The following is a 25631-nucleotide window of genomic DNA, read 5'->3' as shown; positions in this document are numbered from 1 at the left end:
TGCCCACAGAAGTGAAAACAATTTCCTGTCCCACAATTCTGATTCTTCTGCTACAGTTACCCAAATGTCTACACTTGATACAAGAGAGGAAAAGGAGAAGACAAGGCAATGTCTCAACTGTAACATCTGCTTTGCTAGTCCTCCTCAATACAGAAATTTCTTGGATTAGCATTCCAAAGGATTCTAGTAAAAAGAAGTATGCCAAGAAAAAGAAGTATTGCCAAGTATAGGAACACTTGCAGTACAGAAAATACGACAAGGGATACAAATAGCTCTGATCCCCTTAAGACACAATACATTTTTTTTCTTCCTCTGTGTACTCTATTGTAAACTCTGGATAAATCTGGTATTTTTCAAAGACAACAAAAATGGAGGGATTTGTCTGGTTGTCCACACAACTGTCATAAAACCGGAGCCCATCAACAGACTTTGTCGGGGGGCGCACATAGGCTGAATTGCCGTTAACGTAATCTCCAACCAACACACGAGCCACAAACATGATTTTTTTTTTCACCGTGAGCTCACAGTATGAGTGGGAATAGGAAGCGTCTCTAGCAAAGTAACTTCCTAGAAAATAATACGAAAATGTGGTTATAAGAAAAACGTATAAAGGCACAATGAAAACTGAGCATCCCCTTGTTTTTCAGGCGGTATTCAACCCAACCTTCAGGTCTCTTCTTACTCAGTTCACATAATCCCATAGAAATTTTTACAAGAGAAGAGATTTCTGCACATGATTTTCACTTGGAATTTGCTATTACAGGAGTTCGTATTTTAAAAACGAAACCACTACAGGTGTGTGTGTTACAGTGAGGAATAGATAAGAAAACACGATGACCTTCACAATCCTACTGAGGGAATGCATGCCCTTATTGCTCCCTGCTGTGAAGTCTAGCAGCCTTCATGGCACTTCATGTGCTCAATAGCACAAAGCATCCACAAATTCCTGTCTGAGTTAATAGGAACTACCTAATGCTCTGTTAGAAGCGGGCATGCTGAGGCACACCCGTGGCAGGCACACCAGCCAGAGATGCGTACATAGCAAGTTAACTGAAGACCTTGTGGCTATTCATTTCTTCTAACCACACACATCTTCCTTTACTTGTGTCACAAAGTGTTACAAGTGTCATGGCACTTGTGTCACTTTGAACTCTTGCAAGTTCAAATTATGAACTTGAGCCTTCAGAAGATCCCACCTTACAGCAGCAGAGGCTTTTCCAAATCCCTAGACTCTTAACACCTTATGAAAAGCCTTAACCCTGCTCAAAGCAAATCCTTGTCCTCCCCAGAGGGAAGGAAGATCATAAAAATCACCTACTCCTTTTTTTTCCACCCTCTATAGCTCAAAACTTTGATTGCTGTAGTATCAGGGGAGTGTAAGCAGACATCTAACACACAGAATCATTTCCTACGTACCCTTCCCATAGACAGTTCCATTGCTTCCACAGATTCTCCAGTCAAAATTGTGACTACAGATGGATTCCACAAAGGAGGTCTTGGTTCCATGGAAAAGGAGCTTTTCTTTTACTTCCTTCCCTCCGTTTTCCCTTTTCATCTGTTCCTTTTGCCTAACAGAAAAATACAGAGGAGAGCAAGTGAGCCATAGAATAGAAGGGAGAAAGTAATTTTTAAAAACAAGTGTATAATGTACATGTAGGTGTCAGCTAAATGAGATATATTGGGCTGAATCAAAAGAAGCGTGACCAGCAGGTTGAAGGAGGTGATTCTGCCCCCTCTATCCTGCTCTTGCAAGACCTCACTTGGAGTACTGTGTACAGTTCTGGTGTCCTGAACATAAAAAGGACATGGAACTGTTGGAACAAGTCCAGAGGAGGCCATGAGGATGATCAGGGGACTGGAGCACCTCCCGTATGAAGACAGGCTGTGAAATCTGGGGCTGTTCAGCCTGGAGCAGAGAAGGCTGCGTGGAGACTTCATAGCAGCCTTCCAGTATCTGAAGGGGGCCTATAGGGATGCTGGGACCCTTCATTAGGGACTGTAGTGACAGGACAAGGGGTAACAGGTTAAAACTTAAACAGGGGATATATCAGGTTAGATAAAAGGAAGAAGTTCTTTACTGAGAGTGCTGAGGCACTGGAGCAGGTTGCCCATGGAAGTGGTAAATGCTGCATCCCTGGCAGTGTTCAAGGTCAGGTTGGACAGAGCCTTGGGCAACATAGAATCATCATAGAATAGTTCGGGTGGAAAGGACCTTAAGATAACCCAGTTCCAAGCCCCCTGCCATGGGCAGGGACACCTCACACTAAATCATGACACCCAAAGCTCTGTCCAACCTGGCCTTGAACACCGCCAGGGATGCATGGTCTAGTGTAAGGTGTCCCTGCCCATGGCAAGGGGGTTGGAATTAGATGATCTTGAGGTCCTTTCCAATCCAAACCATTCTATGATTTTCTGTTTTCTCCTCTCTCAGTTTGGAAGATGAGACAGACGAGCAGTATGATGAACAAATACAAGATGAGCAATATACTGGTACCACTGCCCAGCAGTTCTAGATAATCCTGGCTTCCTTTAGTGAATTTAAGGAAGTACTGACACTACTACTGTCCCCTGCACTGCTGTACCAACCTTTTGCTCCTCTGTAGGGTCCTACTAGTTCTGCTTTTTTGTCTCATCCCGTCCCACCCAGAACACTCTGCAGAGGTACCCACAGACCCTCCGTGCCCCAGCAGTAACTAGGAGCTAGAGGCAGCTTATTCTTTACTCCATACACCCTGAGCTCTTGCTCCTCTGTGAGATCAGTGTGGCTGAGGAGACAAAGCCAGGAGAGAAACTGAGCCTCCTTGAGATTTTACTCATTTAGGCCAGAGTCAGACTGAGCTATGACACATATCAAAAGAGGAATCACAATGGAAGGCAAAAATATTTCACAGCACCCAGACATCCTACAGGTCTTCAGAAGCTGTGGAAGGACAAGACAACAATAATCTTCAGGAAGTGATCAGCTACACAATAAACAGAGCTAGGGAGAGGGGAGAATCCTTCTAACTGGTAAACTGCATAAATGAAAAGAGCAATGGATTGAAATTTGTTCATTGAGAACTTGTTAAACTCTGTCTGGTTAGCTTAAGTATCTCATTATAGAAGGATAAACAGTATGCGCTACTACATGTTTTGAAGTGCCTTAAGTTTCACTACACGAAAAGGTTTTATGAAATTATTCAGTCATGTTGCAGGTGAAAGTACTTACCTGAGCAGTATTTTCCTTCTCCATTGCCATTCCATACAGTCCTTGAATACTTGTGTTAAGTATCTGTGCCTTTGTTTTAAACTAGACATCGTTTCTATGCAGCAGCTTAATCTGTTACCAAATTAACCTGAACATGGTCATGTATTGTCACCAGCATCAGCTGAAATGTATTATCATCTGTCTTGGTATTCTGCTGCAAATCAGAAAGGAGCTCTGATCTCAGGGATCATTAAGTTAAAGCACAAGGATTCTTTCTCAACAAATACTGACTTCATTCAGCAAAGGTACTCTTGAGAAGGCCTTCGCTACATATGACTGGAACAAAAGCCCCAAGCACCTTGTAGCCTTGCTCACTTTCTCTAATGCAAGAATATTTGTAACGGACAGAACATGTGTGCAGCAGGCAGTCACTGTTCAATCCCTGAGACAATGCACTGTGCTGCATTACTGTGGGCATCCTCATCCCAAATTCTTCATCATTCATGTCTTTGTGTCTGTATTTGTCCCCCCACCTTCCAAAGAGACATGCAAAGAGAACCTTCTCCCAGAAGCATGGTGTTCTCTGGAAGGCCATTGACACAAAATTTTACTCCTGAACTGCTCCGAAGATGGAAATATCAGTCACGTTAAAGTACAGGTGGTAATGTCTTTTCTGTCCTAGGAAGCAGATACAGGACATCAGGACAAACCCCCCCCCCAGCCTCAATAAGGATGAGGAAAGAAATACTCACCACTGAAACACTTTCCAGAGGGATGGATTCTGAATCCTCTTTATTTTAAGGATGCTGTATTTCTTCATAGTCTGATGAAACAGCTGCTTTATTTGGTTGTATTCAGCAGTTGTATCACTGATCTCCACTGCCTATAAAACATAAACCAAAGCAAAAGAAGACATGAGGCTTCAGTTAGCTCATAACACGCAGAAGCCTAATTACAGAAGGTACACTTTCAGAAGAGGGTCCCCAACTATACTTATGAAGGTTAACATAATGCTTTAGATCATGACTTTGTGCTAATTAGAACAGGTACTTAATGTGTAAATCAGTGTGTCACTCCTGCATTGCAAGGACACCTCGCTTCTCTTCAAGAAGGATGCTGAAAGGGTCAGTTAAATGTTTATCACCTCTAAGTAAGGGTTGACACAACTTTAGATCTCAGTGAAGCAGAAATTTCAGAAAGAAAACTTGACTGATTATGGCAGATAATCTTAGTTTTATATACAAAGCTGTTTAAGAACAGAAGGTGTTAGATAACAGTGTCATTTGTAACCAGATATTTAATGAAGCTTCAGCTATTAAAGGTGAAACAAATACATACAACCTCCCAGGATCACAGCTCCTTAACTTGCCAAAGTTAAAACTTGGAAAGTTGCATTTAAATACAGACTTAAGAAAAAAAGCACCATTTCTAAACATAAGAGAACAATCAGGATTCTGATAAGGTTCCACTAAACACCTGTTTAAGCAAATAGATCTCCTTTCCTAAAGGAAACAAAGTCTATTTATCCATATTTCTTGTGTTTAAAAATCCACCAGGAAATGCACATTTTTCCCAAACAAGAGCTAATGCAAAACATAATTAAAATATGATTGGATCTCTTCTGCTTTCTTGTGTCACACATAAAATTTCCACTTTTTCTATGAAGTAATTTGTATCTTTAATCTTGTAGAATAAACACTTCTCTTCCATAAGCTTGACTGAAAACGCATAATGCTGGTAGACTGATGTCACCTGGCAGTACTTTGCACTTCACCGCTGCCTAAGCAAGCTGGGACTCAAGGTGGCATCCCATACATCAAGGTCGTGTTTAAAGCACAAAAACTGCTTTAATGGAACCAACATCTTAACCAACATCAGGCAAAACCTTCATGTTTTAAAAAGCTGAGTTTAAACAGGAGATAAAATCAGACTTATATTTCACAACTGCATATAAATAAAGAGGTGTTTTTCTGGACACCATGTACAGACTGTGCACCGAGGACTTGCTGATGAAAAGGCCTTACAGAAAAGTCTTCTGAGGATTAAAAATAAAGTCAGCTACACAAGGAAGAATAATTTCTTTGAATTTATTAAAAAGTTTTTACAAGGTTGAATGGAATTTCTCATATCTTAATACAAGAGTATTTTCCAAAGCTTTTTTAAAACATAATACATAGAACAACCTGGATGGATATGTATTTATTATCTGCAAGCTCGTTACACCACAGCTCAAGTTGCTCACTGTCACCTAAGAAGATGAAAATTATGTCACTATATTTCAGTACTAAATCTTTCATTCCTACATAAACAATTCTTCTTTAAACTACAATTACACTTTTGCTATGCTGCATCTTTTACTGAGGAACTGTAACCTTTCTGGGTAAAACAGAGTCAGCTATGTGATACAAAGCCTAATCCTGTAAGAAAAGTACTTAAATTATTTTATCATATGATGGCCTTCAAGGAACCAAGCCAGTTATCTTTCACATGAAAACTCTGTGGGATTGTCCATATTTCCCCAAGGATGCTTCTCCTGCTAATAAAGGGTAACAACACATTACTCTTGCAGGTTGATACCTATCATAGAATAACAGAATAGTTTGGGTTGGAAAGGACCTTAAGATCATCTAGTTCCACCCCCCCTTCCATGGGCAGGGACACCTCACACTAGACCATTTTGTCCAAGGCTCTGTCCAGCCTGGCCTTGAATACTGCCAGGGATGGAGCATTCACAACTTCCCTGGGCAACCCATTCCAGTGCCTCACCACCCTCACAGTAAAGAGCTTCTTCCTTTTCCCTAACCTGAATTTCCCTTGTTTCAGTTTGAACTCATTACCCTTTGTCCTAGAGCTCCAGTAGCTGATGAAGTGTCCCTCTCCAGCATCCTTGTAGGACCCCTTCAGATACTGAGTACTTCTTAACAACATTAACTTTTTTAGCTCTTTTCATCTTCATAACTAAAATGGAAAAACCTAGAGAGCATAAGCATTTGCTAACCCTCTGTTAAGGAGTGGCGTTTCTGAGGCAGTGGATGAATCCCTGCCCTGACAGTAATTTCTGTTAGGGTGTGACTACAAAAACAGTAATCTCTGATCTCAAACCTTGATCTCTGGTTAACTTGGGTTTTGGAAGCAGCACAGGTTGTACTAGCAACAACAACCCAACTAGAACTGCTATCTGTAAAGTACACAGACAGACTCTTCACATTGCATCAGCTCTCATTCCTGTTACAGTACAGCAATCTTTGGGACACGTGTCAGGATTCCTCAATATAGCAGCCAAAGACTGATCCTCTGATACAAACCCACACATTCATCACAAGTATTTCTCTGCTGTACATTAAAGATGCATTTTAATACCCATCATGAAGTTCCAAGACAATATCAAATCTTTCAGAGACAAATACAGAAAAGAATTATCAACTACTAATCCCACTTTGTTACACAAAGAAGAAATTCACACCAACTTGCTACTTAGTGTTCCCAAGTTCCATTGGGCATTTCATACATTACTTTCTACAGAACTATGATTCTAAAGGACTTACAGATTAAGACACTGTAACACTCAAAAAATAAGCAACGTTACCAAAACACAACTGCTTTTGTTAAGCAAAGATGACTTTCTCCCTGTCTCATAGCTGTTCCTTTTTAAAAGGCATCACTTCCAGTGCAGCAAATTTTGCCAGGATTATTTGTCAACGTCTGAAGAATGCATCAGTTAGTAATTGTCAGGTCATACGATAGTCATCACATGCAAGTAGAATCCCAGCCAGTCCCAATATTACCTACTAAAAAAAAAAAAAAAAAAAGCAAAAAAACAAGCATAGGGTCCCACAGAAAGATTTAATCTAGCCCAGGCTTTCACCTGAAGTGCCAACAGGTACTGTGGGCTTTGTCACTTTTTAGGTACAGAATTAATGTTTCCTTTCCTGTGAAAGGTACTCAGTTTACGTGTTAAGAGATGTTTTCTTAAGCACCAACTCAGCAAGCAAACGGAGCTCGGGGGAGCAAGATGAACTCTCCACCACACACTTCCCTACAAGTACTTCTAGTGATACCATGGACCTGTACATCGCATTCCAAAGTGTCTCACACTCACCTCAGTGACTCCAGAAACACCCCAACAAAAGGGCTCAATTAAAATTCAGACTGAAGTTTGCGGAGTAGATAAGGGAAGCAGCCAAGCACATAACAACTCAGGGACCTATAAGGAACTGAGCTACCTGTCTTCCTGGCATTCTTCGGAAAAATTTAAGCTTATGTCAATCAGTGAAGTTGCTGCTAAGCCAAAGGGTTTGCTGCTTAGCTATATCCTTTATTACTGTGACAGAGCTCAAAATATCACAGGCCCAAGTCTTCAAAAGGCCTGGCTACCATATTTCCACACAAACTCCTTAGTTCATTTGGTGGGTGCCGGGCACTGACACTTTCACAATTCTGAATTTTTTGTGAAATTTCACAGTTTTGCTGATTGTGAAAACCAGCTATTTGAAGTGAGCAGATGTACACAGCAGCCAACTTCAGTTTTACCTGCCGATGTTGCATTGGGACTGGGTTTAGATGAATTTGCTGCATTCACATGGCCAGATACAGGTGTTACACTAAGGCATAATCCAACACAAAAGAGGGTACTCAGAGTAAAATGAAATATTCAGCACAAAGCAGAGTAACAGAAATGAGGCCAGAGAAGCCAAGAGACAAGATATTTCTGGTTCTCATGCCACTGTCAATGTAACTACACTAGGGAAAATAAAACGCAAAGAGTGACAATAGCAATGGAGGTCTCCATCAACTGAACCTAGACAGAAAGATCTCCCAGTTCAGAAATACGGTTATTACTTCTGTCCTGTCCCTCGCCATCACAGTATTTGTGCCAATACAACTTGGTCACCATCATAAAAGGCTCTGACACAGTCAACAAGGAAAACCTTATGCTCCACATTATGTGCTGTCCTCTAACCTGGGGCAAAAGCACTATAAGGAAGGCCAAGTGTAACACTGAAAATACTTTTTTTTTTTCTAGCATTCTAGTACTTCCACAGTCTGTGTTGCTCTTCCAGGACTGCTTCTTAATGCATTAGACCTAGCAATTTAAAAAAAAAAATTGCTAAAACAAAGAATTACTAACGTTTAAAAACACCTGAACATTTTTGTTCCTGGTAGATCAAAGAGGAACCTAGACCTTGGGCTGACAGGGGTTTGGTTTGTTGAAGAGATCACTGCAAACAGTTTTTTTACTATTGACTGTAACTCTGCTGCCGCCGTTCCTTGAGGCCATGGCCTGTGCTCAGATCTGTGATGTACACAACAGTACTGGGTGACTTGAAAGAGCACACAGAGATTTCCTTTCCTGTATCTCCAATCCAAACTTTATCCATCAACAGCCATTATGGTATTATTATTGGATGGGTTTTTAATGTCCTACACAGGAAGAGTTTGGTCTCAGCCCAGCTTCTAGTGAAGGAACACACTTCATAGAAGCCCCTTCTTTAACTGGCCCACCAAGTCATCATTTTTTCCTTTTTAACAGGAAATCTTTTTGTACTGAATTTGATGAGTTTTGGTTTTATGTGTAGGTAAATGCCTAAATTCTGAAGTTCATGGCAATTTGGCACCTTTTTTCATGCTCTTGGGAGATCACCTAGTTCTTTGCCACACCAACCCAAGAAATCACTCCTGTCCCTTTTTTGCATCTGCCCAGTTACAATTGCTTCAGTTAAGCATCCTCCTCCGTGCCTTTCAATCAGAATTACAAAAGGGAAAGAATAAGGAGGGAAGTGGGGGGAAGAAGATACCTTGTATCCGAAGTCAGGCAGTGCAGACTGATCCCAGTGGACAGGACAGGACTGACTGGGAATAGAAGAATCCTTCTGGCTGGTGGCAAACAGACAGAAAATGAGGTGTTAGTAATTTCAGTAACGCTCCAAGCATCTGAAATGGCAGCATCCCCTTTGGCCAATTCCTACATTTACAAATACACAAAATAAGCCGCAAAACCCCTGGGAAACAGCCTCAGTCTGTGAGTTGGGCTTTGCATGCTGCCATTCAATTGTCACAGTCCTCTTTCATTTGTTTTTTTTTTAATGAAAAACTGTCCATCACCAGTTCTGCAGACATGGTACCTGGAGTAACATGTACCCCAAAAAACAGGTGATGCACCAAGCTGGCAATTTGTGATACAGCTTCTGCTAAGCCAAATGGATACGTTTCCTTCCACCAACAGCTCTGCTCTTTGCACAATTACTGCCAACACTGGAAGCCATTTTGCCTTATAATTACTTCTGAAATATGAAGACCCAACAACTTAAAGTGCAACACTTACCCTTTCTTTATCTTCTGCACATCTTCAGAAGACACAAACTTTGGTCGCCTGCAGACCCATCTTCGAGTTTTAGAAGAGGTGTTTGTCTGGGTCATTTCTTGAGGAGAAAAGGCAAGGAAAAAGTCACAAATAAGCCTACAAGATGGGGTCATTAATTAATGACAATTATTCATTAATGAAAAGTGTATATTCATTGTCCATTCTATCTGCTGAAGAATGGTGGCATAAACACTGTGTAAGCTTCCTGTTCTTCCTGTAACTCTTATTTAAGATGCGTCTGTCTTGCTTGCTCCCTTAAGTCATTCATGCTCTTTAAATGTTTTGCCAGTGGCAGGGAAAGATGCTTATTTTTCATTTTTACCATCCACAAGATTAACTTAATTTACTTAAGGTTTACTATGCCTTTATGTGAAGGCTAAGAATCTTTTTTATTTCTGGTCCAGTGTGAGTCTGGAGTGTGTCAAGGAATAAGGGGGAAGGTTACTTTTATAAGGAATTTCCTCTGGGCCATCGCTAGCTCACTTCCAATTTCAGTGAGTAAATCTGGTAGTGTTAGTAAAACAAATAATGGCTTCTAAAAGCTGGGATAGCTTGCAAGTTGACCTTTGTAAAGCACTTCATAGTTGTAAACAAGAATCTTTAAAATGAGTACCTTTAAAATTGAGCTCGTACTTATACAAGCCAGCCTGGAAAAACACGGTGCCATCTGGATCTCCTAGATACAAATTCTCAATAACAGCAGAAGATGGTGAGCTCGCACTATCCCCTTCTCCCTTTGTGGGGAAAAAAATGAGAAAAAAAGAGAAAGAAGAGTAATGAGCAAACATAGTCAGGACTAAGCCCTGGATGACTAGTTTGGGTAGAGGGAGAAAAGACACAAAGAGTAGGATGAAAAGGAATCTACATTAAGTCTAAAATCTCCCCCGCAACAAACTGGCATAGTCAGCAGACCCTAAATCTGCTCCATGACACCAGGGTTAAACCACAATGCAAGTATAATTCTCTAAAGTACAAAAACAATGTACAACATGCAAAAAGTTCATACTGAACCTCACTGTAAGGAGATAAGGCACGTTCCCTCCCCACAGCCTATCATCATTTCATCACATCTGTTACGAATATCTGTAGCTTTACTGCCTTGACACTGTAACATTCAAGCATAAGTATTTACTTAACTAATCCTGCTGAGTAAAAGGGAAGAGGGGAAAGAGGCTCCACACACTTCTTCAGAAGTGATTCATAGAATCATAGATTCCTTGCACAGGGTGTGGAGTCACCTGTTCTCCATATTCAATCCACTGGCCTTTGTCATTCTTCCAATACCAAAGCCACTGCGTGGTCAATACAAATGTGGGTTTTGTAACTGATGATGGTGTAGAAAGGCGTCGAAGTGGAGAAGAGCAGCAGGTCATTGTCTGGAAATCAATGTTCTTACCCGCTATACTGTAAGGACAAGATCAGGTGTTTTGTAGTTAACAGTATATATATTATCCTTTAATCCCCAATTTAACATGGTGGAATTTTCTTTAATATAACGTGACTGCCTGAACTTAATAGGCCTGAAATACGAATATTTCTCACAAGCTGTGTGGCAGCTCTGGAAACTGTTTCCAAGCTTCAGAAGTGAACTATGGCCTGTGAGACACCGAATGCCAACTCAACCACTAGCCACATGCTGCACTGCCAGCTTCACAGACAGTCTGGGGCTACACATACAATGTGGCAAACAGTACTTCTGAAATAAGTATCACATTTAGTTTTTCTCAGTGCAAAAATGGAAGTTGGTAAGTACCTGCCTGAATCTGCCAGTAAACACCTGCAGCGTACCAGCTTTGTTCTTAATGTGGCTACAGAGGATGCAGTCCCAGCTGCGAGGCATTCATCACTGGAGCCACCTGGGCTCTTACTCTTGGGAGGCTTGAAAAATTAACTCTCGGGCAAAAAGACTTTGAAAGCAGCCTCCTGTTGGGAATCTTGCTTGTGATTTGTACCATCCACAGCCTAATTGAGATGCAAATCTAAATCATCTGCTGTCAGAAGAGGCACAGGCCAAAATGTCTATACCATTTTACTGAGGCCAAACTCGGGGTCCCCTACAAATCCATGTGGCTCACACGGGGGCTTTCAGCAAGGAGTTAAAGGAAAAATGCACTCTCTTAAAAAAAAAAAAACAAACAAGATTGGCTGCTTACGCAAGGGGCCATTTAATAAATTCCTCTAGGCATATTATAGATACTATTAAATTATTATGGATACTGGCTGTATTGGGAAAGGAATAGCCATAGAGAAGGACCATCTCTGAACTGCTGTTAAAAGGCACAACTTAAATTATTATAAAGTATGATTCATTATCTGAAACACTAATATTTTAAGCACTGAATTCCATCCACTTCTTTTTACCTTCGAGTTTTAAATGCAAGAGTTTTGTTATGTTTAGAAGACAAAAATGGGGTGATAGTTCCATGCAATCACTTTTACTTTTCTTTTTAAGGAGAAGAATGCTCATTTGTATATCTTGCAGATCTTGAGCATCTCAGTAAACAAAAGTTATGGATGTCAAACACCTTTAGGAAGAAAACAAAATGGTCATCCTCCAGGGCTCAACTACAGTACTCTAGCAATCAGTGCAGCATCACTATACCTGCTAGTCTGTGGGTCACAATAGGCCTTTTCAACTTCCTCCATCATGGCGAGGTCATTCCAGGTCACCCCATTATATACCTGCCATCGATAGGGCAAGTGGTAATGAACAAATTTGCATTTATCTGTAATGAGATCAGACACAGTCAAGAGTGCTGCAATCCTAACAGTGAGACAAGGCAGGGTGGGGAGGGAAGGAACAAGCTTTTTTTTCTTTTTTACACTCTTGGCTTTATCTCCTGGACTTTGGTATGAGCAATAAAGACAGAATGCTGAAAATAGAATTTGAACGATAGGAAAAAAAAAAGAAAAAGCAACATAAGCTCTCATACTGCTAAATATATTCCAAAGAAACCACAACCTTCCCTTTGCTGAGACTCAACAATGGCAGCTGGGAGAGCAGTGCCACAGATAGGAAATGTGTGTCCATGGGTCACACCACCACATTTCTCAGCTGTAAAAACTCTAGTCTACACATCACATAAGCATTCAATATATTTGGTTCTCTCTTTCCTTTAGAACATATGGGGTGGTTATCAAAACCTGCATACTTTTTTTTTCAGGCCAAACCCAACGAATGAGGCAGCATAAAGGACTGCAATGCTCCGCAGAACATCCCCCAAAAGACACCCTACACTCACCCCTGAACAGGTAGCATGCTAACCCACTAACGAGACTGCCAGGCACTCTTGGAGTTGTTGCTCTGCTTCTTAGAACATAGGAAGCAGCAATTCTTAACTGTCTTGCATGCAAGACAGTTGCATGCAGCTGTGCTATATACCATTCACACAGGAAGAGGAAGACTTCTGGGACTTTTTAAATCATCTGTTTTCAATGCATGTATGTCTGCATGTTTGAGCTCAGATCTGCTTAACACCCCTGTGCATGTGGCTGGATACAGGCAGAGGCTGCCCTGCAAGCCTCCATGCTGGGAAAAGCTGATGTGCTCCACATCCAGTTATGGACCAAACCTCTTATTTACCACTTTTGAGACAAATGTGGCACAGCAAAGCACCATAACCTCCAACCGTTACTTGAGTTTAGCTATTTGGTGGTCACAATATAGCTGCTTTGAGCCTGACCTCCACAGCCAGCACACAGGTACACCATTATGCAGGTCCAAAGGTTGATAAACTTCAGCCTCAAGCCTCATCCTAAACAAGCAGAGTCTGAGAAATCTGACACAAGGCTGGAGTAGCAGCTGCACAGACAGAGCCAAAAGGATTTTCAGTATTCATGACCCCTGATGTCTCTGACCACAGAACATATGGAAATTAGCCCTAATTATGAAGACAAGAGTGTCATTCACTTCTTTCTTCCTTCATTTTTGTTAACAGAGCTGGAGTGCTGTTTGTTGGCATACTGTAGACAAAAACCACACTTGGTCTCTCTTGGCCAGATTTCATTTCTATTATCCATAAAATACCCATAAAAGAAATAACTTATTTTTTTAAAGTTCTGTCTCTCTTCAAAGTAATGATTAAGAAAAGGTATTGTCAAGCCCTAAAGTAACTTACTCATCTACATCTCAGAAAAGGAGCTTCTGACAGGAGAGTGGCACCTTTACCAGAACACACACACACTATGGAAATGCTAAATGCACAGAGACATCTCAGACCCATTATCAGCCAACTTACTGTGCATATCCTAAGTGAAAGCAAACACAGTCTGATCTATTTAAGCACCTCTTTTACCAAGATCAGGTGGTCAGAAAAGGAGTAGTCCTTTAGAAAGAGACTGGACAAGCTCAGTTAAAGAAAATCTCATGGTACCTCCTCATAACCAAGGAAGAGCCTAACCTGGGGGTTAAGCAACTGTTCAGGGACAGCCCCCAAATACAGTTGTTATACTTGCAATTTTCCCCAGACCTCTGATATTGGCCACTGCCAGACAGACAATGGACTAGATTTACTTTTAGCTTAGCTGGTAGAACTACTGTTTTCTTAAAACATTTTAACACCTCAGATCACTTTAAAAAGGACTTAAGAGGGAAGAGTATCATTATTATCTGATGTACATAAGATACTGCAGGAGTACAGGATGACCTATTACCTGCTGTCAACGATGACAACGTAAGAAGAGCTCTTAAGTTGATTTAATAGTTACAGAAAGTGTAATATTTAACATCTGAAGAGTGTTTGACACAGAAACACACACAAAGCCTGCCCCCATCAAGAGGGCTGAAATAGGCCATAGATGGATCGCCTAGAGGAGAAAAGGTTTAGAGTACCCACCTGACTTCCCTCTGATTATGTCTGTAATTCTAACAATGCTTATTATTGACTTGGAAACAAAGTAAATGCAAAGGCAAAACTGCCAGTCCATATGGCACCGTTATTGCCATATGAGTGGGGAGTGCCTCTGTAGACCCTGCTCTCCAAAGATAACATTACTTTTTACAAAGCTTACCTTTATGCTTGCAGTACTTCCAGACATAGAACACACATATCTGATCACAGTTATCTTCTTTGTTGCCCTTTGGACCTTTAGCAGAGGAATCACCTTTATCTACAGAAAAGAACACATCAATCCTTATTTGCCCTATCAAAATATAGACCAAGATGCCTAAGACAAAGACACTGCATTTGGTATTTCATCCCAGAAATAACAAGGAGTTGACTGCAATATCCAGGTCAAGTGCTTTCAGGATCCAACTATCCCACATACATGAAGCCCTACCACCTGAGTTAGGGCTTTGTGACTCACCAGTAAACCCCTACAGTGGAAGAAGCCTCAGCAGAAATGGGCAAGGGAAACGTCATGAAGTTCAGAGTTACGCAGGGTATGACTGACCATGGCTACTGCAAAGAAGCTGACTTTTTCTCAACACAAAGGGGACCAAAGGGTGGCCTTTACTGTAGATAAAGGGCTACAACAGCTGAGTGAATCAACTGGCAATATAAATGTTTCTCCCTTAATTAGCCAGACCAGCATGGGGGGAGTGAACACAGAGCTGAGCCCAACATGTGGGGCTAAGCAACTAATAAAAGAACTTCAAAGAGAGCAACAGCCTTGAGCTGGCTTCAGCCTACATATTTGTTCCTAGGGACCGGGAACATTCAGCATCATGACAGTGAGCATATTATACAGACCAGCATGGGAATCACATTGGTATTGACTAAATGTGTATTGCAATTGCTACGTTTTGGCAAGTGTAACTTCACATTTGTATCTTGTTTTCAGTGTATTTTGCATTACTCTGCTGCATTAGAAATCTCATTGTACTGGGCCACGCTAGGATATAGTTAATCTTTCTCATAGCAGCTCATATGATGCTGTGCTTTAGATTTTCAACCACAACAATGCTGATAACACACAGATGCTCTAGCTTCTGTTGAGCAGTTTTTGCACAGCATCAAGGCTTTCTCCGTTTCTCACAGTGAATAGACTGTGGGGTGCACAGTAGGTTAGGAGGGCACACACCTGGGAAGACCTAAACTAAACAAAGAAATATTCCATATAACACTACGCTCAGCAATCAAAGGGAAAAAAGGGTGTTTTAGAAGGGTTAGCTATCTTTTGCTTGGGAACTGGCTGGGTATCAGCCTATCTGTGGGAGGTGGCGATTGCCTTTGCAGCACTTGTTTCCCTTTGTTTTCTTACTTCTTCCACTTACCCTTCACTTTCCCCTCTTCTTGACGCTCAGGTTTTCTTGTTGTTGCTTTCTTTTTTTCCTCTTCCCCTGATCCACCAGTGGTGAAGGGGAAGTGAGCATGTGGCTGTGTGGTGCCCAGCTGCCCGCTGGGGTAGCTCACACCACCCGTGTAATGGCACCTATCTTCAAGTAAGTAAATTTGATATTAGTCATCACACCCTCCATGCACAGAACATCAAAAAAAAAATTGTTCAGAGTACTGGACTCTGACAGGTTTTAAGGACAAGGCCCTTCTGCTCAGGAGGACAGGAGACATAGGAGTTCTTGTTCCCTCACTGGAAGGTAGATCAAGACTACTGCTCAACTGGCAAAGCTATATCCATTCCCTGGGCACAGAAGGCAAGGAAAGATCTCTCTCACACAGTCACAACTCTGTCTCCTTCCCAGGAAACAGAGTGTTAAGAGTACAGAGATCAATCCCAGACTACTCCACATTGTGCTGCACAGTGCTTGGGCAGGTATCTCAACACTCCTGCACAGGCTGTCCAGTATCATGGCTTTCAGCATCTGGTAGAGTAAAGCACAGAAACTGTACTCCAACTACCACAGGGAGCTGTATGAGAGCAGATCCCAAAGAGACCCACTGATCCCAGGACTGAAGGTTAGAAGCAATCCATACCTTCATCTTTACCTCCAGTTCCTGTTGCAGACTGGTGTTGTCTCTGACCAGGTACATGGCTTCTGGGACCTGCACGAGAAGACTGAATAAACAGCACTGCTGGACCAGAAACTGAGCTAGCTGGTAACATCCCAATTTGTGTGTCGAGGATGATGTTTCTTAAAACTTACTTTTCCCCTTCTTCAGTTCCTTGTTGAACTCCATATGCTTGTGATTACATATAGTCTGCATGTTTGAAGCTATCTTCACATCAATGCCTCCAGTTTCCAACACTTCCAATGAATTGGTATCCAAGAGGTTATGGGACCTCTTGCACCAAAAAAATCTACATTCCCCTTTGAGAAAGTGTCGACAAATATGAAGCCTGTTGCAGTTATTTTGCTGGCTGCAGTTACTATCCTTTCTGTTGTAAAGTTGGCAGATCTAGAAGTGGGGAGGACAGACGAAGTATGAAATGGAATCAGTAATTCCACTAGAATCACATTAGAATCAGTAAGTTTTTTCTTTCTTCTGTAGACATGCAGTTTTAACAGCAGAAATACAGTAACAGAAAGGCATGTTTTCATTGTGACTTTTTTAATCTAGGCAGATTTCTTGTACAGAAGAGCAGGCATTTTCAGCTGACTCATGCATTTCCACTTTTGAAGTTGTGCATAAGTGGGGTTTGGTTTTTGGTTTTGTTTTTTTTCTTTCCCCCCACCAAGAAAAGCCAATCCAACAAGCATGCATTCTTGGCACTCCTAAACAAGACAATCACGTAACAACTGAGTGGTTTACAGCTATTCTATTAAAAAACAAACCAACTCCTGCAGACACCAAGGTGAGAAGAAAGAACAAGGGGAGGTGCTCAAGGTACCTGAGCAGAGATGCTGCTGCAGGGCCCAGGACTGTGTCCAGATGGATTTTGAGTATCTCCCAGTGGGGAAACCCCACAACCTCTCTGGGAAACCTGTGTCAGTGCTCAGTCACCCTCAGAGTAAAAAAAAAGGGAACCTCCTGTGTTTCAGTCTGTGCCCATCACCTCTGGTTCTGGGCACCACTGAGGAAAAAAAATCAGTTCTGTGCTTTTTACACACTCCCCTTCAGGTGTTTGTAAACACTAATGAGATGAGATTCCCCTGAGCCTTCACTTCTCCAAGCTAAACAGACCCAGCTCCCACAAACACAGCACACACACAGAGACAGTCAGCACTTCAAAACAACCAAATGGGCTTTCACACCCCTTTCCCCAGCTCTCAGGTTTATGAATGGCCTGCATGATCATTGTCTTCTGCTGTTTTACTTCATAATAGTTTAGGTGCTCAATTAGAGGTAATCAACAATGCCTGACAGCAGTGAAGTCTGAACAGAGCTATAGAAAAGAGCTTAGAATAATACCAGTCAGTGATGGTTGCCAGTCTCTGGTCATTACCAGGACTAATTAAACAAGTAACACAAGTTTTAGATGCAGCTGAGCTGAGAGAGATTTTGTTAATCTTCCTTGCTCATCGCCACCATGCTCCTTGAACCTGCCAGCACAACATATTTTAAAACACTACCAAAAAGCAAGAAAGGATCTATTTCATCAAAGCCCCACACTGTCACAGCAGGGAATAAGAAAGCAGTAGAAGTATTAGGCCAACAGGTCTGTTGAGATTATAACCTCCAAGAAACAAAGGTAACAGGAAGTACTCTGGTAATTTCTTAACCAGGAACAGCTGTAGCCAGAACAGGATATTCTTGGCTCTGAAACACATACCTTGAAGATAGCATTGCCCTTATGCACGCATGCAGAACCACAATGGATTGTTAGGCAAATTTATCAAAACCAGTTACTTGCATACAAAGAAAGAAAAAAAAAGTGCCTTATAAAAAATCAGTGTACAAAAATTCAGTGCACTTTAGAAGGGGGAGATTTCAGACAAAACTGACTGCACTCATTTGGTTGTTTTCTCACAGATTTTTCTCACTCCCCTATACCCTCGAGCACCAAAATGTGCAGGCCTATATAGGCTGGAAAAGGGAAGGGGCCCTTGCTTCCTGGTCTCCATCACATAGGCCTTTTGTCCTGTAAGCACAAACAGTTATTGTGATCTTTCACCTCCATCTTGTTTACCTCACTGTAAATCTCTGGTGAAGCTGCTGATGTTTTTTGCTTGCTTGTTTGGAGTACCCTTATAGCTATCCTGTTGGGATAACAGGAGTAGCACACAAAACAGGCCATAGCCTTGTTGTCCAATTCCTACTGTCAGACAGCAGGTCATCTGCTGACAAGTCACAGATGACACAGCTTTATCCAGGTGTGACCTTTCTGGTATTTACATAAGCAACACATTCCTCAGCATTTAGCATTTTTATTGCTGTTATTTTTTTCATTATAAGTATTTGGCACTTTCACAACCCCGGCTCTATGTTGTTTCTTCCAGTGCTTTCACACCCAGCCATTCCCATTCCTACTTCATTCACACTAATCTTGGCATTACTGTTACATAGCATAATAGCTTGAAATTGACATCAGAACTCCACATTCTCTCGGCCCCTCTCCCATTCCAAATGGACAAAAGCTTCTCTTAAGAAATCAGTACAACTCACATCAGGGAGGAAGAAAGGGTCATTTTGGAGAAGCAGGACTCGCAGCTCATTCTCATCAAGGCTAGACAACTCATGGGACTTTAGAACTTTTTTGTTCTCATCATTGATGATGTCGTGCGGGTACTTACAAGATCTGCAGGAAAACACACAGAAATATCAGTGGTTACTTCTTCAGTCAAGCTGATGTAAAGAACCACCTCGGATAATATGCAACCTGGGAAAAGCCATGGAGAGAAAGGTAATTTGGCAAAAGCCGCTGTGAACATTCAGATGGTGTCTGTAATTATGTAGAGAATGGATCAAACAGCATAACAACTGTGAAATACAGTAGTGTTACTATCCCCATTTTAAACACTGATGTGGCCAGACCACTTTTAAGGAAGCTAGCAGCAGAGTCTGCCTACTCCACGCTTTCTTTCCCCTCTGTAAGAGGCAAGTCAAGTCACACGACACAAACAGCTAGAAAGCAAGCTAATTTTAGAGGAATACATCAACAGAGGAAGTTGAAATACCCTTATGTTTGTGAAGTAAAAAGGTTGTCTCAGGGTTGGCATGTAAAGAAAGATGCAAGAGTCGGAGAGTGCAAAACAAAGAGACAGTGAAACTGAAAACAACACACTTTGTTATGTCTGCTGGGTGGGAATTTAAACAAACAAACCCCCCCAAACACAAACAACAAACCCAAAGGAAGTTCATTAACTCCAAAGTTTCGGATAAAGAAGCAATTAAACAACAGTAACAAAGATGCTGGTAGCATTTACTAACCCAAGAGAAATGTCTGAAGTGGGTATGAATTAGAGATTGCAGGACTTTTTGCATTTATTTGAAAAGATAATGCAATCAATAAGAGGAGAAAGAGTCAACCTATGCATTAATTCAGTGCAGTAAAATACAGCTTCCTAATGTCTTGCTCTTCAAAAGCATTTGATACAGCCTTTAGGCTAGATACACTCAACCACTAAAAGTACCTGTGAATGCATCAGACCCAAGCCTCTGTTTCCTTTATTATTTTAACCTCCCAGTTACCTTCTGAAACTCTTCTCACAAAAGCTTTTTTACGTCATGTTGTGCCTGATCCAACCCTTCTGTACAGACCCTTGGGTAGCCAGTTCGCCCCTGATCACCACTACCTGTTGGACTCATTGCATTGTAAGTTAATAAATAAAAATATATACATATAATATATAATAATAATATAATATTATAGTATAGTATAGTATAATATAATAAATAATAATAAATGCAAAGCCTGAAGGGCAGAAGTGTGCCATCTTTGGTCCTAAGAATATTAGATTCTGTAGGCACTTGATTAATGGCTATGAATGTAAGTGAGCTATCTGTAGCTCAGGTGAGAGCCATCACCAGCATTCCTCCACAGAGAACTTCAGATTCCACTAGTTACACAGTGAGCTGCATCACTTGAGCACACAGTTGTAAGTCAAAGGTTGAAACAGTCCACAAAGACAGTGATAACTAATCAGCTGAGTTTAATAATACATTTAGAAAAAGCAGTGAAAAGTTACTTGCCAGGCACAAGTTAAGAACAGGTTTAATGGGATTAAAATCCTAATCCCACCAAGTAAGAGGACCCCCGTATTTGCACTGACATTTTTATTTCAAGAGATTCAAAAACAAAAAGGGTGCAAGATCTGGAAGCAGGGGCAGATTTTACCTTACCTGTTAAAAATACTCTCCGTCTTGATCCATGTTGTCCTTCTAGCAGTACTTCTGCATTTCATTTTAATCAACCTCCCTCCCCATGAAGGCCATACTCTTTGTTTTAATAATCATTAATGCATACAAAAGTGACTTTAAATACTTGGTGCTATTTGAGAGGACAGAATCATTTATCATTATGAAGGGTGTCACCTCACTACACATTTTAGTTCCCCTCAACTCACCCAGCACAAGTGCCTACATGCACTTGAAAGCATTTCTACCAGCGGGTCACGTCGAAGGTTATTGTACTGCCAGTGATGTGAGAAACGGTAAGAAAGTTTCAGCGTCCTAACCCTTTGCTAGTACCACTCTGAGACATACATAGCCTTTCCCCTCCGTGCTCCTCAGATCCCAGTGCACTCTGAGCTGGTTTGCTGGGACAAAAGAGGAAAAATCTGGTGGTTATCAACACAATACTGCAACAGCACAAGGCCTGGAGGGCTTAAACTCTTCTAACCAGAGCTCACTGTTGCCATTGACTGTCACTGAAAAGCTTCTGGGTCGCACTTCTGCCCTGTTTTATTTGTTTCATTTATCTTTTTTTTTAACCCTTGGCCCGCCAGGCCTACGCTTCTTCCTGTGGGTCCTCCATATATACAGGATCAATGTGCAAGGGAACTCAAATGATGACTCGCACAGACAACGATGTAAGCAGAGCAGCAACTTACGTTGGTAACTTTATAGCTTAAAACCAGCTAGCACTTCAAGGGTTTGAGCGGTGGGTGTGACAGGCAGGAGGCTTTAACAAACAAAAAGTCGTAATACTGGAAATAACCAGTATTTTCCAATAGGAAAATCACAACCCACCGCAGTCACTTTGAAAGTGACCAAATGTAAAAATATATAGAGTATACAAACGGGTTTAACAGCGAGACACAACAAGAAGCAGCGAGAAACGCGCGGTACGAGGCTGTACCCGAGGCGGGGACCGGAAAAGACCCTGGGCCAGTCTCGACGGCGGCCGGTTCCGTGAGAAGCCCACCGGGGTCGGATGCATATGAGGAGGGTCCCCCGTGCCCCGCCCTTGGCGAGGGCTGCCTGCCCCGGGGGCTCTCACCTGGGCCCCAGGTTGCACTTGCCCATGAGATGCAGCTTGCAGAGATGCAGCCGGTCGCAGCCCCCGCACTCCTTGCGGACGCAGACCCGCACGGCCGACACGGCCAGCACCCACACGCCGTCGCCGTCCCGCTGCACCAGGAACCGCTGGGGACCCACTGCCGACAGCGTCTCCTCCAGCTGCTGCGCCGAGAGACCGACGTGCTGCTGCAGGTCTCTCAGCGCCAGCCGCCCACCGTGCGCGCACAGGGTCTTGGTGAGGAAGCTGCACACCGACGGGTCACTCATCGTTCCCCTTTCGCTCTAACTCGACGGGTCCGGAGGAGAAAAAACTAAGAAGCTAAGCGGGGCGGGGCGGATCTGCGCGGCTGCCGCCCCGCCGGCAGCACCGGGAATCGAAACCGAAGGTTTGGGGCGGAGCCCGCAGCCGAAGGCAGAGCCGAGGGGAAAAGCGGGAAGCACGCACTGAACACCACTCAGGAGAGAGACGAGAGGTGAGAGCTCGTTGGAAGGGATGTGTGGCTTCCGGCTTAGGGCAACCTGGTCTAGTTTAAGGTGTCCCTGCCAATGGCAGGGGGTTGGAGCTGGATGAGCTTTAAGGTCCCGTCCAACCCAAACCATTCCACGATATCAAGTATGGATCCCAGCTAGTCTCTCTCAAGGTGTGTACCTAGAGGAGAGCGCCAGCGTCCACTGAAGGATTTCCTTGTCTCCCTCCTAACTTCCCTCTCTACCTATACATGACAGTAATGTACAGAGCATTAAGCCTATAATGTAGGAACAAAACTTGGGACCCCCAAACAATTCTAGTACTTATGTAGCAATGCCATTACTTCTCTTTCTTCCAGATGGGCAGTCAGCTGCTGATCAATGCTGGTTGCAGCAGTGGGTGTCCTGGCAGGGGGTGTGAAGCAGAGAAGTGACTGACTGGTTCCCATTAATGCTGAAGGAGGGCCTGTGAGTGCGTGAGGAAGCATGGCAAATGCTGAATCGGAAAGATGGGGGTAGGGCTGAGTACTAAATCCATCTGAGATGAGCTTCAATACTTAAACTCTTCAGCAGTGCAAGTTTAAGGAACAGTAAGTATCAACTGCTCCCTCTGAATCAGGAAGTTAGCCTTGAAAATAAAATCAATGATGGCCTGTGTTGCCTGGTGCAAATGCCTGATTTGAAAGGCATGTGAAACTACATAGACGCAGTCACGATCACTGTTTAGGTCATAGAAAGAGAACCACCTCAAGGAATGGGACCGATCTGTCACAGTCTGCGGGTTTGTTGAAGGAAAGGCTATGGAAGGTCATAGTTCCCCATATTTGCCCTGTTGCTATGAAACTTGAACAAATAATTTTTTTTAAAGCAATAGAAAAGGAGAGGTAAAAGAAGAATTTTGCCTCATCAGTTCTAGCTTTAAAAAACTAAATTGATAGTTCTAGGCTGGTTTATGTTCTAGGCATGCATATGTGCGCTCTTGGTTGTCAACAGGTCGAGGATGATAAAACGTCAGATCTGTGCTTGATGTAGTTTCAGGACTGACTGATAAGGTAGAAAATGATTCGAACAGTGAATCAGCACAGTACTGCCAACTCCAGGCAGCAGAAGAAAATCATTAATCAGGCAAACCTTTCAGTCATTTGCTTATATTTATGTCTTCTGCTTTTTCAGCCAGTTCCGGTGAGAACATGCATTTGTGCCTTAACCCACTCTGAAAACGGAACTATGTGGTGGGCGGAGCTTTACTGTTAGAGCAGGAAAGGAAAGTGAAGTACTGCAAGCAGAAAAAAGATGCACACGCAGCCTCGGCAAGCATGTTCTATTCTACACTTAAATGCACTTAAGAAGGGCTTTGGATCAGTTCAGAGTGAAAGCAAACTAAGAAACATCACTGGATTTATTCTGGGTTTTGGTATAATGTTTTGCAAATACAAATGCCCCAAATACTGGACTTCCTTACCAACTTCAAACAGAACCTACTTATGTGAAACACAACTAGGTGAGACAGAAGGGACCGCTCTATCAAGGAGTCACAAATTGGTATTATTTTCACAGTGCAGTGAGTGATTCTGGTCTTAAATATCAAGCAATTTGCTTAAAAAGTTAGAAAACATGGAAAAAGTGGCTGGGTTGATGCAACCTCTTGTTGCTGCTAAAAATGTCCCTGTACATCTTTCTCTCTGGTGTCCTCTACTTCCAGCTGTAATGTTTGCTTGTTTGCCCTGGCTCTGGTATTCACCTGACTTCTTAGTAAGCCAAATCAGCTTTCAGAGAATTGAAACTGAAGTATTGATTGGTATGAGCAAAGTCTGAATGGAAATGGGAATGGGTGTGTGTAAGCACCAGCAGAAATAGCAGAACAAAGGTTAAAAGAATGGCCTGTATTGGTAACTAAAGACACAGTTTAAGGCAGTAAAATTGGGAAAGACATGATTTCTCTCAAACCAGGAAGACCTACACTCTAGAATAGACTTGTCTGAAGAAAACCCTGCCATCTGGCAGCTGGACATGGCGGGAAGATACAGAACATCACAAAGGACATTTCTTTTCCTGTTGGTCCGACTGGAAGCAGACCACAGCCTCAGAAACTCAAAATGAAGAAACACAGATAACAGGTAAATGAGTTGCCTGAAGTGTGTGAAAGCAGAAGTAGCCAGACTGTAAAGCACAAGGATGCCACGATAGTAAGTGTTGGATCCCAGGTAGCTTTCCTACCCTCTGTTAGGCATAAAAGACCTGTCCAAGGCAGTTTGCCACTGCCAATGAAGAAAAACCCAAGAGATGCCATTAGGGTGTGATAGTTGGTGCCTATCTTCCTTTACACTGTATGTCACATAGATCCTGGCCAGACATGTTGGGCACATGCACCTCAGTGCTTGTGAGTGTGGGGTTTGACGGCGTGAATGAAGTTGAGTAAATTGAATGAATGTGCATGAAGTGGGGGAATTGAGTAAAATGAATGCACACCTAAACACAACTGCATTGCCAGTGAAGACCAGTGTTCCCAGGACACAGCTCTGTGACTGTCCTGGGGTGGACAATCCTGTCCAGTTTAACTCCACAGAGTATGGGCTCCTATAGCAAGCCTCTGTTCTTCATTTTCTTCATTAGCAAAAGGGTCTTTCCTGAAACCCAAAACCTCTTTCCCACTCTGTTCTGCAGCTCCCCAGCTGTCTTCCCTTATCACTCTTTCTCTACAGCCAAGGAGGTTGTAGTGAGGTGAGTGCTGTGCTCTTCTCCCAATCAGCAAGCGATAGGACAAGAGAAAATAGCCTCAAGCTGCTCCAGGGGAAGTTTAGATTGGAAATTAGGAAAAATTTCTTCACCAAAAGGGGTGCCAAGCACTGGAACAGGCTTCCCAGGGAAATGGTTGAGTCACCATCTCAGGAGGTATTGTAGATGTGTAGATGTGGGATATGGTTCAGTGGTGGACTTGGCAGTGTTAGGCTTGTTGGTGGACTTGGTGATCTTAAAGGTCCTTTTTCCAGCCTAAATAATTCTGTGATCCCATGTGAAAATGGTGCTTAAACTTCTTATTGAAAACCTTGATGACAGAACAGAGCATACTCTCAGCACAACTGCAGATGGCACCAAGTTGGAAGTAGTTTCAGTAAGCTGAAGGGCATGGCTGCTATTCAGAGGGGACCTAGACAAGCTGGAGAGGTGGGTTGACAGGAACCTCATCAAGTTCAATAAAAGTAAATGCAAGTCCTGCACCTGGAATGGAATAATGCCATGCAATAATGCAGGCTGTGGCAGTGTCTAGGAAGATCTACAGAAAAAGACCTGGAAGTCCTGGTGAACAATTGGTGACCAGGAGCTAGCAATGTGCTCTTGTGGTAAAGAAGCCCACCAGTGCCCTGGCATGGGA

The 25631-nt window shown here is 42.5% G+C and overlaps 1 protein-coding gene across 1 annotated transcript; it reads right to left on the bottom strand.

Annotated features, from left to right (window-relative positions):
- Positions 1–223: 223 nt before the first annotated feature.
- On the bottom strand, positions 224–22140 carry LOC130608615 (zinc finger CCCH-type antiviral protein 1-like). The gene is made up of 14 exons (XM_057426675.1): positions 21771–22140; positions 18995–19127; positions 16594–16846; positions 16424–16492; positions 15766–15927; positions 14559–14657; positions 12151–12274; positions 10787–10952; positions 10162–10282; positions 9510–9606; positions 8983–9061; positions 3940–4070; positions 1417–1568; positions 224–567 (listed from the first exon to the last, which is right to left on the bottom strand). The coding sequence occupies exons 1-14, from the start codon at positions 22055–22057 to the stop codon at positions 284–286; spliced, it is 2157 nt and encodes a 718-aa protein (XP_057282658.1). The 5' UTR covers positions 22058–22140; the 3' UTR covers positions 224–283.
- Positions 22141–25631: the final 3491 nt, after the last annotated feature.

This window comes from Pezoporus wallicus, unplaced genomic scaffold (assembly GCF_028554395.1).
Source record: "Pezoporus wallicus isolate ANWC-B61680 ecotype Strahan unplaced genomic scaffold, APGP_CSIRO_Pwel_v1 scaffold_3294, whole genome shotgun sequence".
Classification (NCBI taxonomy): domain Eukaryota; kingdom Metazoa; phylum Chordata; class Aves; order Psittaciformes; family Psittacidae; genus Pezoporus; species Pezoporus wallicus.
This window is presented reverse-complemented; position numbering and strand designations above follow the sequence as displayed.

Coding starts and splice junctions, on each gene's coding strand:
- LOC130608615 (XM_057426675.1), bottom strand. CDS start 22,057: ATGAGTGACCCGTCGGTGTGCAGCTTCCTCACCAAGACCCTGTGCGCG. Junction 16,493..16,593: donor GGAACTGAAGAAGGGGAAAA/GTAAGTTTTAAG, acceptor CTTCTCGTGCAG/GTCCCAGAAGCCATGTACCT. Junction 15,928..16,423: donor AACTGGAGGTAAAGATGAAG/GTATGGATTGCT, acceptor ACTTACTTGAAG/ATAGGTGCCATTACACGGGT.